Below are 15,453 nucleotides of genomic sequence, written 5' to 3' on the forward strand. Positions count from 1 at the left end.
GAGGGACAAACACAAAGTGTTGACACACTGGTGTACTTCAAACAAACATTATTGTCTGCTGCACCATTAAAATGCACTTGGAGCTAAAAGAAACTACGCAAAACATCCGCAGGCCAAACATATAGAGGCATGTCCACACACTTTTGGCCACATAATGTATAAACCAAATCATTTTAAAATAGATATCATGTTGTTTTTCAGCCAAACATTTTCATATCTTCTCCAGTAACAGTCGTGTTAGGCGGCCGCTGCTCGTCACGCGGAGATGAGCAGCTCCATTAAAGCTCCCACTGAGTGCATCCTGTAGAAAACACAGAGCGGCTGACCCAAGTTCACCAGAACAAACCAGGCGGAGAAGCCGAAAAACTGTTTCCCGAGGCCGTTCTCAAACTGCGGGTGGACGCCAAACGCAGGAATGACCCACAGCTGCAAGAAGAGAGGACAAAGACGTGTTCGGTGAATGCAGAAAGAACAAAGAAACTTTTGTCTTAAAGGAATTCTTCACCGTCCAAATGATCTTTTGGATTTTAATTGCTTGCTTCGATAAACGTGATATTACCATAATGTTAGCGAGGATGAGGAAAGCACAGATTTCTTGTATTGCTCTTTTCGTCCAGGGTCTTTTCCCGTCATGCTGTTGGACAGCGGCTGATGTGTTCCCATCCAGCAGTGAAATATCGGTCTTCCTCTCCTCTTGTATTGGCACGTTAACCTTTCTCTGTGGGACAGATAAAAGACATTTTTTAAAGACTGACTTGTTCCAGTTGATAAAAACATTCAGGATGCAGGTACCTTGAAAATGCTGCTCCGCTGCCTCGCTTTCTTCTTGGCGAGGAGGTTCGGGTGCCTGTGGAGGCCTTCGATGATGAAGATGTTCTGGAGGATGAGCTCCAGCAGGCTGAGGAGGGAGTACGACAGGTCGAGGTCCCCCAGAGGGCCGCGGGTCCCCACGGCCAGAGCCGCCACCAGGGAGAAGTAGGAGAGGGCGAGCTGGCCCAGAGCGGCCGCGACCAGGAGCATCACATCCAGGCTCCGAGTCGGGTTGTGCCCCTCTTCGTTCGCCCTCCTCTCCAGCCGGTGGACCAGCATCCCGGCCAGGGAGCACATCGACATGACGGGCATGACGGCTAAATGGTAGCCGTAAAATATGTGGAAGGCGGTGAGGCGGAGCTGCCGCTGACCCACCCAAACCTGGTAGAGAATGAAGACAGCCACTCCAGCGACGAGCACCAGGGTGCCAAACACGAGGCCGTATATGACCCCGCCTTGATAGACGACGTGAAGAGTCAGCTTCTGAGCGACGTGGTGGTGACCCGGGCTCATCCTGCGGCCCACGTTCTTCCACATCACGTAGATCAAGCAGCCCGCCATCAGGTAGTACTCCATGTTGAAGGGGAAAAGGATTTCGAAGCCTTTTCTGAATGTGAGGCAGGCTGCACTCGCACTGCACTGACAGAACGTCGAATTGGCGATTCCTAAAAGCAGATATGGACGGGTACACAAAATAAAGACATCTAATAATGTAGTCGCAAGTAAAGATTTCAGCGTTCAAGCCAATGCAGAACGTTAGAAGCTGAAAACTGTGAAGACCTTTGACAGTTTCTAACACCTGCATTAAACATGACTAACAGGTTTTATAAGGATCAAACAGTTACAGTAAATCTCTGCCAGGCCACAGCCTCCTTCGACAACTCCCTCTTTTGCCGAAAACATTTTGGGGACATGTTTTAACAGCTTGATTAGAAATATCTACCAAGTTTGGTGATATTTGGACACTGTCATTGATTTATGGCTAAATTTGTACCAGCCCATTGCACCTATTTGGAACTGGTGGCTCCTCCCATCGAGTAATTTCAAAATAAAGTAAAACATATGGTTCAAAATTGTTATGAAACATACTCTACAAGTTTTGTAATGATTGGACAAAAGATTTCTCATTTATAGACCAGTTTGTGAAACACCATGCCCATTTCTTGCATTTGTAGCGCCCACTAGTGGTCAGTTTGAATGAAACTTTAAGGGTTTGTTTCAGGTACTTATGTGGATATATCCTACAGTTTTCTTGATGAATGGCTCAAGTGTGGTGGAGTTTGGTGTATTTATGTGTTTGGCCACGCCCCTTTTTGAAGTTAAATGATTAATGATTGAACCTCTACGGTGTAGAGGACGTGTCAAAAATGTGTTTTAAAAAGTCCAAATGGCAACAAATCTTGTGAGGAAGACACATTTTAAAGATGTCTGTACCAAATCGGACTGGCCATGTGGGAGTTAAGACTTCTCTAAGTGGCCCTTTTATTTTTCGCCCCCCATCTGGCCGATTGGGGTCATATTTATTAAGCAGCATTTTCACACAATTTCCAATCACTGGTGAAAAATTCAGATGTCTAAATTGAACAGGTCACAGAAATGGTTAAAAACTACCTGATAAACCAGAACCGTCTGCTTCAGATGAGCTCTTGTTGCTGAAATCCAGTCCGTCTTCTTTTTCTAACTCGATCTCCTCGTGGATGGTGTCCTCCGTCACCGCGTTCAGCCACAGCAGCACGTCGGCCGACAGGATCACCATCAGTCCCGACCTGCATCAGACAGCATGCAAATATGACGGATATAATAATATACACAAAAGTCACGTTCGCCTGAAGCTAGAAATGGCAAACATCAACCTTTACTAACAGCTAATAAAACATTGACGAAACATTTAGAAAAATAAAAGAGTAACGAGCGATGCACCTGGTGATTATCTTGTGTCTGTGGATGCAGTCTTTGGAGTGAGCCCACAGTAAATACGTCTGCAAAAGAAAAAAATAAAATAAGCAGTTAATCATTTAAGACTTCGGAAAAGGTTAGAATTTAAAGATAACTTCCGATGGTGAGATTTCAGAGTGCCACTGTGAAGGTTATTTTTTGCAGTTTTAGTTTGTACTCAGTTGGGAAGCACTGATATTTCTATATTTTAAACTATTTAAATATCTTATCTGTCAGCTCTCACAATAGTTGTTTTTAAAAATATTAGGTTTGTTTAATCCGTTTAAGCTTAAAACCTTCGTAATGACACCGCGGCGGATTCTATTCATCGATGAAGACCAAAACATAAAGCTGAAGACCACAAAAGCTGGTAAGTAGACCTACAGTATAAGTAAAAGATATTTAGTTACAAAGATCCTAAATCTAGTTTATCAGTGACTGTATAGATTATGGTAAAGGGCTGTCTGTGCAGGACTGAGCAAATGACTGGATAAATGAGACTCGGGTTATTCTGCACGAGTTGTGTGAGAAATTTTAAACAGATATTTTGATGTAGATTAGCGTGTGTTAAACACGGACCCCTGTGACTTCAATTCATCAAGAATTTTCTGCGTTTTCGGATTCTTCGTTCACTATGAAGGTTTGTGAGAGAAACACAGTATTCTTCACAAATTCATCACAACAGTGGGTGAGTAATAGAATTACAGAGGATCGTTTTGGGGGGTGAAGTGATCCTTAAAGATAAAACGAATTTGTTCTTTCTGCATTCGCGTAACACGTCAGTGTCCTCTCTTCTTGGAGCTGTGGGTCTCCCTGCGTTTGGCGCTAGTTTAAAGATTTTATCTGTTTTTGGATTCTTCGTTCACTGTGGAGGCATGCCAGAAAAACACCGGGTGAGTAACTGGTATAAAAGTTATTATTTTTGGGGTGAAGTATTCCTTTAAATACTGACTTTGCAAGTTTCAAAAACCTTTTTTTCTACCATCAAATGTCCCTTAACGTTTTTCTTTCTTCTGATTTTTGCTTTTGTTTCAGCACCTCTTTTACAGCGATTTGATTTCTCTACCAAATATTAAATGTCATTACCTGCAGCGTGAGAAAAGACGCCTCAAAGAACGGAGAGAGCACCGTGGCAGCAGGTTTACACTCCCTCATGCTGATCAAATAACCGGCCCTGAAGACAAACAGCAGCAGACTGAAGGCTGCAAAAAGCATGAGGACCGCTGCAGCAGGAGACACGAAACATCTCATTACTCCGACTCAACAACTACTATCTTAAATCAGAAACTAAACACACGAGAGCTCACCGGTGACTGTGATCCCCCCGGCGTGGTGGTCTTTATGTGGGCAGATGCCGGGCTGATTGCGGGCCCACAGCAGGTACCACAGCATCCAGACCAGACTGACCCCCATCAGCAGCAGCAGGAACACCTGCGGCTCCTGGTGCTTCAGCTCGTCCGGGTTAAAGGCCTGTCCGGCCACCAGCGCCGCTCCCAGCAGCACCACGTTCAGACCCAGCAAACCCGAGATCAGACGCCTCCCACTGGGAACCCAAACCAGCACCGGGTCCTCCGAGGACTGGATCTGATTGTCTGAGGTCTGAGCTGCTTCATTACTTCCAGGTTTTCCCCGGGAGGAATCGGGGTCATGATCCAGATTCATGATTTTCGTCTTGTCTCTTCTCTACGTTCAGTTTGCAGTTTTTTCTCACGACTTCATGCTGCAGATCAACATGTGAAGGCATGCGTCTGAAGGGTTGTAATTCTTTTATCCGTCTCTCCACACAGGTGTGGTCTCAATCCGGCGCATTAATACCGACACACCTTGCACAGGAAAGCCAGCAGGTATCGTGTTTACTTTTCATGTTGACCTTTGTTTTACCTGCTGTTTGCTTTGTGGCCCCAAATGCCCTCAGCAGGAACCACGGCCGCGTTAATCTTAAAGGAATACGACACCCACAGTATGACTGTTTGCATATTCATTCATGACTCAGTGTTACACTGAATTTATGAGGACAGCTTAGTTTTTCTCGCATGCTTTTACAGTGAAGGAGGAATCCAAAGTATCAAGTTGTTGATGAATTGAAGTCATAGGGGTCCATCTTTAGGAGCAGAAAAACTTCTAAATGGAGGTGTTGTCATGCCAACAAAGGGGCTTAAATTAGCATATCCAACTGATGTCATATTTCAATAACTACCGATTGAACCCAATCAGAATAGAGCTTGTTTATTTAAAAAAAAACTACAAGTGGAGGATCCTCCGCAATCCCCGACAGAGGTCCTAGCTAAGCCCCTAATGTGCTAAAAACCCAGAAATATCTTAAAATCCTAGATATTTCCTGAAATCCAAGATATGTCCTAATTATTGTGTGACATCCGAACTCACAGTTTAAAACGCTAAAGTTACATGATAACACAAACTAACTAACTGATTGAAGAAGCAGCGGATCAGCAGCTCCCGTGTTCAGAGAGGTAAAATTACTGTTTCTATCTGTGGAGTCTTGCTCTGAAGAGAGCAAAGATACGTTTTTCTGTTCGTTCAGTTCCCCATCGTAAAGGTCCATCTGTTTGTGAAGTTCTGTTCATACGGCTTGATAAATTAGACTTGAATTATGTTGTCTGAGAGTTTGTAAATGGACATTTTGATATAGTTTTGCTGTTGTGAAACGTGGACCCCTATATAATTTTAATTTATCAAAACTTTTTTGGATTCTTCGTTGACTGTGGAGGCATGAGAGAAAAACAAAGTCTTCTTCACCAGTTCAGTGTAAACGGGCTGAGAATTTGGTACACAAATGCTCTTTTTGGTGTTGAGGTATTCCTTTAGAGGCAGTGAGGTTACTTTACTTTGAAAGGGTGTATCAGCTGGGCACTCTGCCATGTTGTGTCACTGTTTGCATTTGTCCACACCAGGAACTGACTTATGAATGTAACCTCGGTCTTATCGCCGCGGCGCCTCAAGCAGCAGCTAATAGTTTAGTCACAGCTGACCTGCTGCAGCTGATGGTATTTCTGTGTTTAGTTTCACATTTAAAAACCGTGCAGGTGCTTCTGTCTGCTTCAGCCAGCAGATTTGTAAATCCTGTTGTTTTGTTTAAGAAATTTTGAGGTATTTTTTTCTACTGTTTGAGGCTGCAACTGCTTTGCATGTATTTCCCTACTGTATCAACAAAAACAATTGATAGACCTGGGAAATTTGCTTGTAAAATCCACCACGGTGGAAGTCAAACCAGTATTGTTTTTGGTCAAAGTTGCAGTGCATTCATGCATAATGTAACACTGATTTTTTAAAGTATGCATGCTTTACTGTCTCATAAATAGTTTTACAAACACTTAGAAAAGAATAGAAGCCAGCAGCTGCAAGAAGACAACATCCAAAAAGTCTGAAATCATATTTTAAATTATAGTTTGGAAAATGTCTGACATTAATGTAAAGTATGATTTGAACTTAATGAGTTGAAACTTGCAAACACACCCTTTGAGTTATGTGGAAAGTTTAAGGGTCACAGTGGTTTTGCATGTCTAAGCCCATTTACTACACAAAACATTTTTAAATGCAAAGCACGCTGCTGTTTTACATGTTTCAGATGGGTGAATGTAGGCATGAAAATCTGTAAGAAAACTTACTGTAATAATTGTGATACAAAAAGAAATAGTCCAGCAAACCACGCACAAACATATTTTTATGGAAGGAAATAAAATATATAAGTCTTTGTATTTTAACATTTAAATACTAATTACTGAAAATAAGAGACCACTGAAATCTTGGGTAGTTTTAAAAGCCGTGTGTCTGAATCTGAAATATTTTTTTTCTTAAAATTTAAAATGTAATTCCTTGAAATTAATATGTGAAATATTTGTGATTTACATTTAAAAAGCGGAATTTTAATATTTTGTTTTTCAATGTTCACAAAATCAGATCCCAAAAAGGTTCATAATAAAAAAAATGATTCAGGTCACACAGGTTCAACTGGTTCAATTCAACTAATTCAAGTGGAAATTTAAAAAAAAAACAACAAAAACATCTGGGCTTACCAGGATATTTTAGATTATTTTATATAAAACATTGATTTAGAAGAAATGAATGTATATGCTGGGTTTCCAAAGTAAAATGTTTTAATGCTGTGAATTCATTTAAGTATATATATTATTTATTTATTTTTAAATAAATGTTGTTTTTATTAATGGGCGTGTCTCCTTATCATAGCCCCGCCCCCTGTCTGACACCCAGCGTCCTCGTGCTCGTGGTGGTCTCCTAGTAACGGTCCCCGCTCCTCCGCAGGCCGTCCCCCCGCTCCGGACGCGCCTCCTCCCGGACTAAAAGTCGGCTAAACACCGGGGGCAGACCCTCCGGAACCTCCATGGAACCGAACCGAGAGTGAGCCGCCGCGGGGGCTGCCGCCGCCATGAACGACCGGTACCACCGGGCGGCCCGGGACGGCTACCTGGACGTCCTGAAGGAGGCCACACGGAAGGATCTGAACGCCCCGGACGAGGACGGGATGACACCGACCCTGTGGGCCGCTTACCACGGCAACCTGGAGGCGCTGCGGCTCATCGTGGGCAGAGGGTGAGTCCGCTTCCTCCGGTTACACCGTAAAAACTCCCGGTCAGGTCAACAAGTTTAACATGTGTCCTCATAGGACTGCCGGAGGGGGACCGATGTCCCTATGTGTCGATATGTAACAGTTTTAATCCAGTATTCGGACAGGTTTGTCCAATTTTGCAGGAGAAAGTTCACCTGAAATTAGGGACTGTGCTGTATTTATCAGGGGGGCGGGGGGGCTGCGTGTGACTTTGTCTGGCCGGCTTTATTATACACACTCCTGAATCCTCGTTTCATTTTCAGAATTTAACCCTTTAAATGCCTTTTTTTCTCGTGATGCCACTATGTTTTTAAATGAATTGAATTAATTATTATTTTCAATATACTACATGCAAAGTAGATTTTTTTTATCATCACAGCCTGAGATATGTCAATAATTAGCAGCAACATTGATTTTTTAAAAGATTTTATAATAAAATCATATATCATTATTATTATTTTTTGCAGTGTTAAAATACTGCTCTGCACATAAATTGCGCTTTTCAAATTCAGGCTATAAAAGATATTATACATTAATTAGATTTTCTACAGGATGCTGACAGTCTGGGATATGTCAGTGATTAATAACTACATTGATTATTTTCTCCAGATGCCAAATACAGTAACAATGATGTCATCAGGTGGAAAATAGTCAAAATATTTTTTATTTATTATAAAATATAAAAAATAGTCATTCAGTGTTGTTCGCCCTCCACAAAGCCAAAATAAAACACAAGTCCCTCCTCAGGGCTTAAAAATTACCCCCCTCATAAATAATAAACAGTCCCTTGTGTCAATCAAATAACTTGAACTTATTTCAGAGGACTTTGAATATGAACCTTTAAACAATCGGACATATAAAGAAAATCAGAGTCGAGTCGGAGTTTCCTATTCTGTAAACAGAAATCTGTTTTTTCTGGCAGAAACTGAATCCTCCGGTTTACAGAACTCAACATTACCTGTTACGATGCACGGTATTGATTTTTCATCGTATTGATTATTTCACACCATTTTTTTCTGATCGATAACCCAAAAGTCGAATAGCATCAAATCTGAGCACATTGATTGGCTTTCTTTTCAAAACATAGATTTAAAAGGCAACGAGCAACTTGGCAGGAACTGTTTTGCAAATTGCAAGAAAACATGGATTTGGAAAAAAAAAATGTAAAAGCGTGGGGCAAAAATATATATATTAGTATATTAAATACATGTTTTGTTTTGTTTTTAAATAGTTATTATTTTCTTTTTTCAGATGTTTTTTTTTTCTTTTTTTCTTTGTATTTTTACCCTTTTTTTAACTATTTTTTTCTTAAGTTGCTCGTTGCCACTCTTCCATGTTTTTAAAAGAAATAAAGTGAAGAGTTAAAGCGTCATCACGTCAGCCTGTCACATCGGCAGAAATTTTTATTGTTTTTTAAATATCGATGACATGCCGTTATTATCATGCGTCCCTGTTACCTACATACCAAAGGCCGTATTACCTCACCGATAAATGTGCCTGCTCATATTAGCAGGAATATAAAAACACTTCCTGCCAAATGTCAGCAGAGCAGCTGGAGACATTTCAGCAGCCTGATTACAGAGAAAGGTCACACACACACACACACACACACACACACACACACTCTATAAGGAGAATAAAGAGTGAAGCGTGATAACTTCATATCGAGGATAATCCGTTACATAGCGGCTCAGAGTCGGAGCAGATAAAGATGGTCGATATGATCTGAAAGCTGCGTACGTGAGAGAGAAAGCTGATCTTCAGAAAAGCCTTCAGGAGTACGTTTATATCCGCTGAGATAACTTGTAGCTTCTGTGTTTTGTTTTTGAGATGAAGCGGCGTGATGTTTAGCGGCTGCTCTGTCGCAGCCAGCAGAGCGCCGTGAGTCACGGTGGCAGCTTTATAAGGCGAGCAGTAACGCAGAGGTCAGTCGATGCTGCGCGCTCAGGAAAAGGTCACGGTGATGGATGGAGGAGCTGACGTGAAGCAAAGACCGACGACTAAAGCTGAGCCGAACATTAAAGTTCAGATTCAAAGATAACTGAGGAAAGAAAAGCAGATTTCAGACAAATTTAACAGCAAAAGTTTTCTTTTTAACTCACTCAACAGGCTTTTTTTATTTCTAGAAGCTTTTCTGATCTTATGCAGATATTTTCCTCCAAAATCCAAAGTAAAAACCAGACAAACGTCTCAAGTAGGCAATGAAACTTTGCCCAAATAAAATACAGAATGAAAAATGAGAGATTAAATCTGAAAATATAACTAAATAGTTACATTCAGACTGTTCAGGTCCAAAAATGCTCCATTGAAACCCATTCAAACTGACATTTTTGATCCCACAGCCATCAGAGCAGAAAAACAGGACTTGTATTATTTCTGGGTGTCATTCTGGGCTTTTGACTCTGAATTTGTCATTTTGACTATTTTCCACCTGATGAGGTCATTTTGACCATATTTGGCATATGGAGGAAATACATGCTATTTCCACTAGGTGACCTGTCACAGTCAATGTAGCTGCTGATCACTGACATATCCCAGACTGTCAGCAGCTACACTCACACACTGACAGATCCCAGACTGTCAGCAGCTACACTCACACACTGACATATCCCAGACTGTCAGCAGCTACACTCACACACTGACATATCCCAGACTGTCAGCAGCTACACTCACACACTGACATATCCCAGACTGTCAGCAGCTACACTCACACACTGACAGATCCCAGACTGTCAGCAGCTACACTCACACACTGACAGATCCCAGACTGTCAGCAGCTACACTCACACACTGACATGATTATGATTATGATTAGGACTGATTTTGGTTAAAAGAATTAATTCAATAACATTTGAAAATAACATTAATGAATAATAGTTTTTAAAGCTTGATTTTGAAAAGTGTATTTTGTGCACAGAGTGATGAGAATTAACCCCTAAATGGTTAATTGACCTTCAGCTGTCAGGATATAAGAGTAAAATACGACGCTTTCTGAATGTAAAAATGAACCACGCACTCTTTGCTGTGATGTCAGATGAGGTCTTAGTTGACAGGAAGTGAAATCAGGGTCGGAGCCGGTGGCGGCGGCGACCGTGCGGCGACCGTGCGGCGTGTGGTAACAGTGTCTCCGGGTGTCTGCAGAAGAAGACTGTTGGTGTGTGAGATAAATAATGCAGAGTCACCTCTGTCATGTTTAACCTGCAGCGCGTCAATTATTGATCGGCCACGGCCGAGTGGGCGGGGGGAAAACAGGAAGAGGAGGGGCTTAGCGGTGGATCCGGGTCAATACAAACAAGTTCATGCTTGTGTCCGTGTGGAGGTCAACATGTGACACGCATGTCAGGGAGCTGTAATCTGTGTGTTATCAGAAGCCAAAGTCCAGTGTGCGTTGTTGTTTTTGCTTGTGCAGCATTATGGGTAATATTCTGCTGTCACAGTAATATTTCAGGCTGTTATTATTCATTTGTACTATGAAAAATATTAATAAAAAATATATATATATATATATATACATATATCTCCTGACACTGCCAAAGTGCTCTCGAGCAAGGCACCGGACCCCCAACTGCACGTGTGTGTTTTTCAGGGTTCTAATGGCCATAATTAACCTGGAAAAGTCATTGAATTTACAAATAGTAATTTTCAGGCCTGGAGAAGTTTTGGAAAACTAAATATACCTTGAGTGTTCCAGGACCATCAGATATTTTAAAAGCCTGATGATAATTTCATTTTTACACTTTCTGGTTTTGAAAAAATGTGACATTTTTTGTGATTTTTAAAGAAAAAATTCCTTCCAAACAGTTAAAGGCATGTTTTCTTTAAAAAACACACATATTTAAGAAAACAAAATTACCATTTTTTTTACATAAAAAAAATTAAGTAAAGAAAAAAATATTCCTTAATTTAAAAATCACAGAGAAACAGAAATCCTGTTGTATGTGAATTCAGCGATGTTGAGATCTAACGTGGCGTCTCGTCTCCTCGTCTGTCCTCCAGAGGTGACCCGGACAGGTGTGACATCTGGGGCAACACGCCGCTCCACCTGGCGGCTGCCAACGGCCACCACAACTGCCTGTCCTTCCTGGTGGCTTTCGGTGCCAACGTGTGGTGTCTGGACAACGACTACCACACTCCGCTGGACATGGCCGCCGCCAAGGGACACATGGACTGCGTCCGCTACTTGGACTCCATCGCTGCCAAGCAGATCACCCTCAACCCCAAGCTGGTCGGCAAACTCAAGGACCGGGCGTTTCGCGCCGCGGAGCGCCGGATCAAAGACTGCGCCAAGCTGCAGAGGAAGCACCGCGAGCGCATGGAGAGGAAGTTCGTGAAGGAGTCGGCGGCGCTCGACAACCTGGACGCCATCAGCTTCTCCAGCTACACCAGCGGCAGCACGCTGAGCCGGAAGTTCAACACCGTCACCTCCAACATGCCATACTCACAGGTGCTTCCGCGCGGGCCTGCCGACCGACACGACGACACGGTGAAAGCACGGCTTACGGGGAAGTTAGAGCGCGGCGATACGGCGGAAAAAAGTTATCTTTGACACCAAACTCAATTCACGACTTTAATAGATTTTTTTCTCTTAAAAACAAACTAACAAGTCAAATCAAGACAACTTTATTTATCCCAAAGGGCAGCTCAGTTTAACAGCCTAATGACAGAAACAATGAAAAAATCAACGAGGTCAAGGATTCATCATCAATGACCGATGATAAAGAAACAACTCGAAACAAGTTCTGCTTTGATTTTAGCGCTAAAAACAAATCCAGAGAGCTTCCAGTCAGTTTTTCATATTTTACAATTTTGCAGTTAAAAATGATCAATTCTGAAATCTTAAAGCCGTCGTTCAACATTCGTCACACGTTAACAGAGAAAGTTGAAACGTCGCGTCCAGCTGCCTGCGATCTTTTCACGTGTTCGGTTGTACAGATGAGGCGGCCGGCAGCACGTCGCTGTGGTGGATCGTTTTCAGCGTGTGGACAAACCTGCAGGCTTTTTTGACGTGTATGTGGCGCCGTATCTTCAGCGACATCCAGTGTGGATGCACCGGCAGCAGCTTTGCAGCGGGTCTCGTTCCCGTCATACGGGACACAAAATGACTCCACGGATGTCGGCTGCTTCTTTCCGGGAGTTTGCGGGCTGACGTGGTCTTGTCCGTCTCACAGTGAGACACATTTAAAGGGACAGGGTGGTTTACTGTCTCATGTTCTCATGTCCACATTTGACCTGAGGTCTTTCACAGGTTTGACCAGCGCTCTCTCAGTTCTGCGGTGTACCCGAAATCCAGATTCATATTTTTCGAACATATTGTAGATTTTCATAAAACCGTTGAAAATAATCTTCGCGAAAATGTTGATTAAAAGTCTCAGATTGAAAAGCAACATCAGCGATGGTCTAAATTCATGTTGCTTTATTTATTCAGAGGTCTCAACGCAGTTTTTCTTGTTTCTCGACATTTCCTGTCAGGCCACGCTGCAGTCCACCGCCAAGGGCAAGGCCAAGATCCAGAAGAAGCTGGAGAAGAAGAAGCAGGTCGATGGAACGTTTAAGATCTACGAGGACGGGAGGAAGAGCGTGCGCTCGCTGTCCGGCCTGCAGCTCGGCAATGACGTCATGTTCCTCAAACAGGGCACCTACGCCAACCCGAGGGAGCGCTCCCGCCTCAACATCCGCGACATGTTCCCCCGCGACGACGACGACGCCGACACCGTCTCCCGTGCCATGAGCGACCCGGGCCTCCACGAGGCCGCGTACTCGGAGATCAGCGCCGACTCCGGGCGCGACTCCCTGTTCACGCGGCCCGGGCTCGGCACCATGGTGTTCAGGAGGAACTACATGAGCTCTGGTATGTTTGGGGTCGGGGGACGGGATGAAGGGAGCGTGGCGGGGAGCGAACCCGTGGGCCGGGCGCCGAACGTTCGACTGCGAGGTCATCTGCCTCGACGCTCGCCGAGCTTCGATGAGGACAGTATCGGCAGCGCGTTGAGCCTGCAGGAGAGAAACCTGCAGGAGCTGCCCTGGGAGGAGACGGACGTTGGACTGGACGAGGACCTGGAGCCGGAGAACAGTCCTCTGGAGACGTTCCTGGCGTCTCAGAGCCTCAGCGAGTTCATGGCGATCTTCAGGAGGGAGAAGATCGACCTGGAGGCTCTGCTGCTCTGTTCGGATCAGGACCTCAACAGCATCCACATCCCTCTGGGACCCAGGAAGAAACTTCTGGACGCCTGTAAGAGACGTCTGGACACCATCGATGAACCAGACGCCATCGAAGACACCGAGCTCTGAAGGTCGGTATGACGTAATCATTTTGTTTGAACAATCGTCTCCACTCACTTTTTCACGAGAGCGCTGAAACGTTGACGCCAAATGTACAGGAATGCTCGGCGATATGGCTTTAAAGTTATATCACAATATTTTAGGCTATATCGCAATACACGATATTTATCACAATATTTTTAAATCTCTAAACTACTGCAAACTACTTTACTAGTTACTTCTCTAGTTTATCAGCTGCACCTCAGATTGAGCAAAGTGACGAAGATATTTCGGTTTGTAACTTTGTCGGCCAGTAGCACGAGGAACATTTTCGGCATTGCGTTTTTCTGCAAACTATAAATACGTTACATTTGGACTTTTGTTTTTATTGAAAGAAGCACTTTGTGTTGCAGATTTGTCTTTATGAAAAGTGCTATATAAATAAGCGAGAACAGAGTATTTGTACATGCTGAGCGAGCGGGCGCCCTATAAAGCAGGTATTTTAAGCCAAAACATGATCTTTTCTCAACCAGAACCAGGTTGTTTTTGTGCAGATGTTAATCAGAACGTTGCTACAGATTAATGTATAAAAGTAACGTGCAGAACTTGCAGGATGTATAATGTGAGTCTTGTATTGTATTTTACTACATGAAACTCTTCTAAGCATATTGTTACATGTTGAGATGTCGTCGTCACACATCAGTGTGATCGAGGCGATTTTCTCACCGGACAGAAACAGACACTCCCATGCCTTCATTTAATCCGTGATGGAGAAAAGGTTTTGGATGCTCTCTAATAAAATGACGCTTTATTTTCGGCTAAATGGCTTCATCTAGTGGCGACTTGTCATATAACAAGATTTGGGTTTTGGAGCTGGAGGCCTGTCGGCTGTTCAGCAGCATGTCGATGTCTCGTTTTACATTTTTTATCCAAATACAGTCGTGCATAATGTTATTTTTTTCTGTTTATTTGCAGGATAAACACACAGTGAAGATAATCTGCAGACTTGATTCGGGCTCCGTGCGCCGTTATTAATGTTAGAAAACGCGGAGAGTGAAGGCTGGAGAAGAAGTTGTAAACATTTTTTTGAGGCTTTGCCACATAAACAAACACACGGACACACAGAGCGCTCTGTTTGTACGGATCCTCTTCCACCGAAATCTAACCCACGTGTTATCTTTGCATACTGTATTAATTCATGTCTCATTGAATGATTCATGCATCAGTGAATGTACTTAACCCTTTAAATATTTTGTTTATGATGTCTGTATTGTACAGTTTTCTTACTTTAAAGGTGTATTTGACAGCACGGCTGGTGCACAGCGCTGACCGACTCTTTGTGGTTTATTTATGGATGAAAACAGCCGCAGACTGACGGTTTCTCTGCAAACACAGTTTCAGCGGTAAAACAAAGGTGTGTGAGGCTGTGTGAGTGTGTGCGCGGTAACACTGGTCTCAGGTTGCTGCGGGGCCGATCTGGTTTCTCTGAAGGTCCGTCCGTCTGTCTCACCTGAGAGGACGACTGTGCATGAATGTCCCTTTAATGTTGCGTAAAAATCTTTTTTTTTTATTATCTGAAGATGTACCCACGGCTGTTATTATGTTTTGTTAAAATAAAGTCAAAATTATTATTGTTTTGTGTGTGAATTCATGTGTTTCAGACAGCATTGTAGGACATTTTAATTTTTTTATTTAAGGAGGTTTCGTGGATTTTAGCACTTTTCTCAGACTTAACCATGTTTGTAGGATTTTAGGACATCTGTATGGTTTTTGCACGTTTTTTGGAGATTTCAAGGACTTTAGCATGTTTTGAGGATTTTAGGACCATTTTAGGATCTTAGGACATCTCTAGGATTTTAGGACAT

General features: G+C 43.0%; 2 protein-coding genes across 4 annotated transcripts; one reads left to right on the top strand and one right to left on the bottom strand.

The window, feature by feature from the left end:
• Nucleotides 1–47: 47 nt before the first annotated feature.
• Nucleotides 48–4,537, bottom strand: LOC121958998 (proton channel OTOP3-like). Of its 2 annotated transcripts, XM_042508180.2 has the most exons (7): nt 4,053–4,536; nt 3,832–3,968; nt 2,731–2,789; nt 2,422–2,576; nt 793–1,475; nt 560–718; nt 48–426 (listed from the first exon to the last, which is right to left on the bottom strand). In XM_042508180.2, exons 1-7 carry the CDS (start codon nt 4,405–4,407, stop codon nt 256–258), a joined length of 1,719 nt encoding a protein of 572 aa, XP_042364114.2. In that variant the 5' UTR covers nt 4,408–4,536; the 3' UTR covers nt 48–255. The 2 variants fall into 2 exon arrangements, with proteins under 2 accessions (XP_042364114.2, XP_087926007.1); XM_088069881.1 differs by having other exon boundaries at nt 246–718; nt 4,053–4,537.
• LOC121963701 (pre-mRNA splicing regulator USH1G-like) lies at nt 4,204–15,222 on the top strand. 2 transcript variants are annotated; one of them, XM_088069882.1, is made up of 6 exons: nt 4,204–4,342; nt 4,533–4,589; nt 6,952–7,314; nt 11,327–11,774; nt 12,800–13,620; nt 14,564–15,222. In XM_088069882.1, exons 3-5 carry the CDS (start codon nt 7,151–7,153, stop codon nt 13,616–13,618), a joined length of 1,431 nt encoding a protein of 476 aa, XP_087926008.1. In that variant the 5' UTR covers nt 4,204–4,342; nt 4,533–4,589; nt 6,952–7,150; the 3' UTR covers nt 13,619–13,620; nt 14,564–15,222. The 2 variants fall into 2 exon arrangements, with proteins under 2 accessions (XP_087926008.1, XP_087926009.1); XM_088069883.1 differs by having other exon boundaries at nt 7,027–7,314.
• Nucleotides 15,223–15,453: the final 231 nt, after the last annotated feature.

Source organism: Plectropomus leopardus, chromosome 19 (assembly GCF_026936395.1).
Source record: "Plectropomus leopardus strain MGB_pleo_1.0 chromosome 19, ASM2693639v1, whole genome shotgun sequence".
Taxonomy (NCBI): Eukaryota; Metazoa; Chordata; class Actinopteri; order Perciformes; family Serranidae; genus Plectropomus; species Plectropomus leopardus.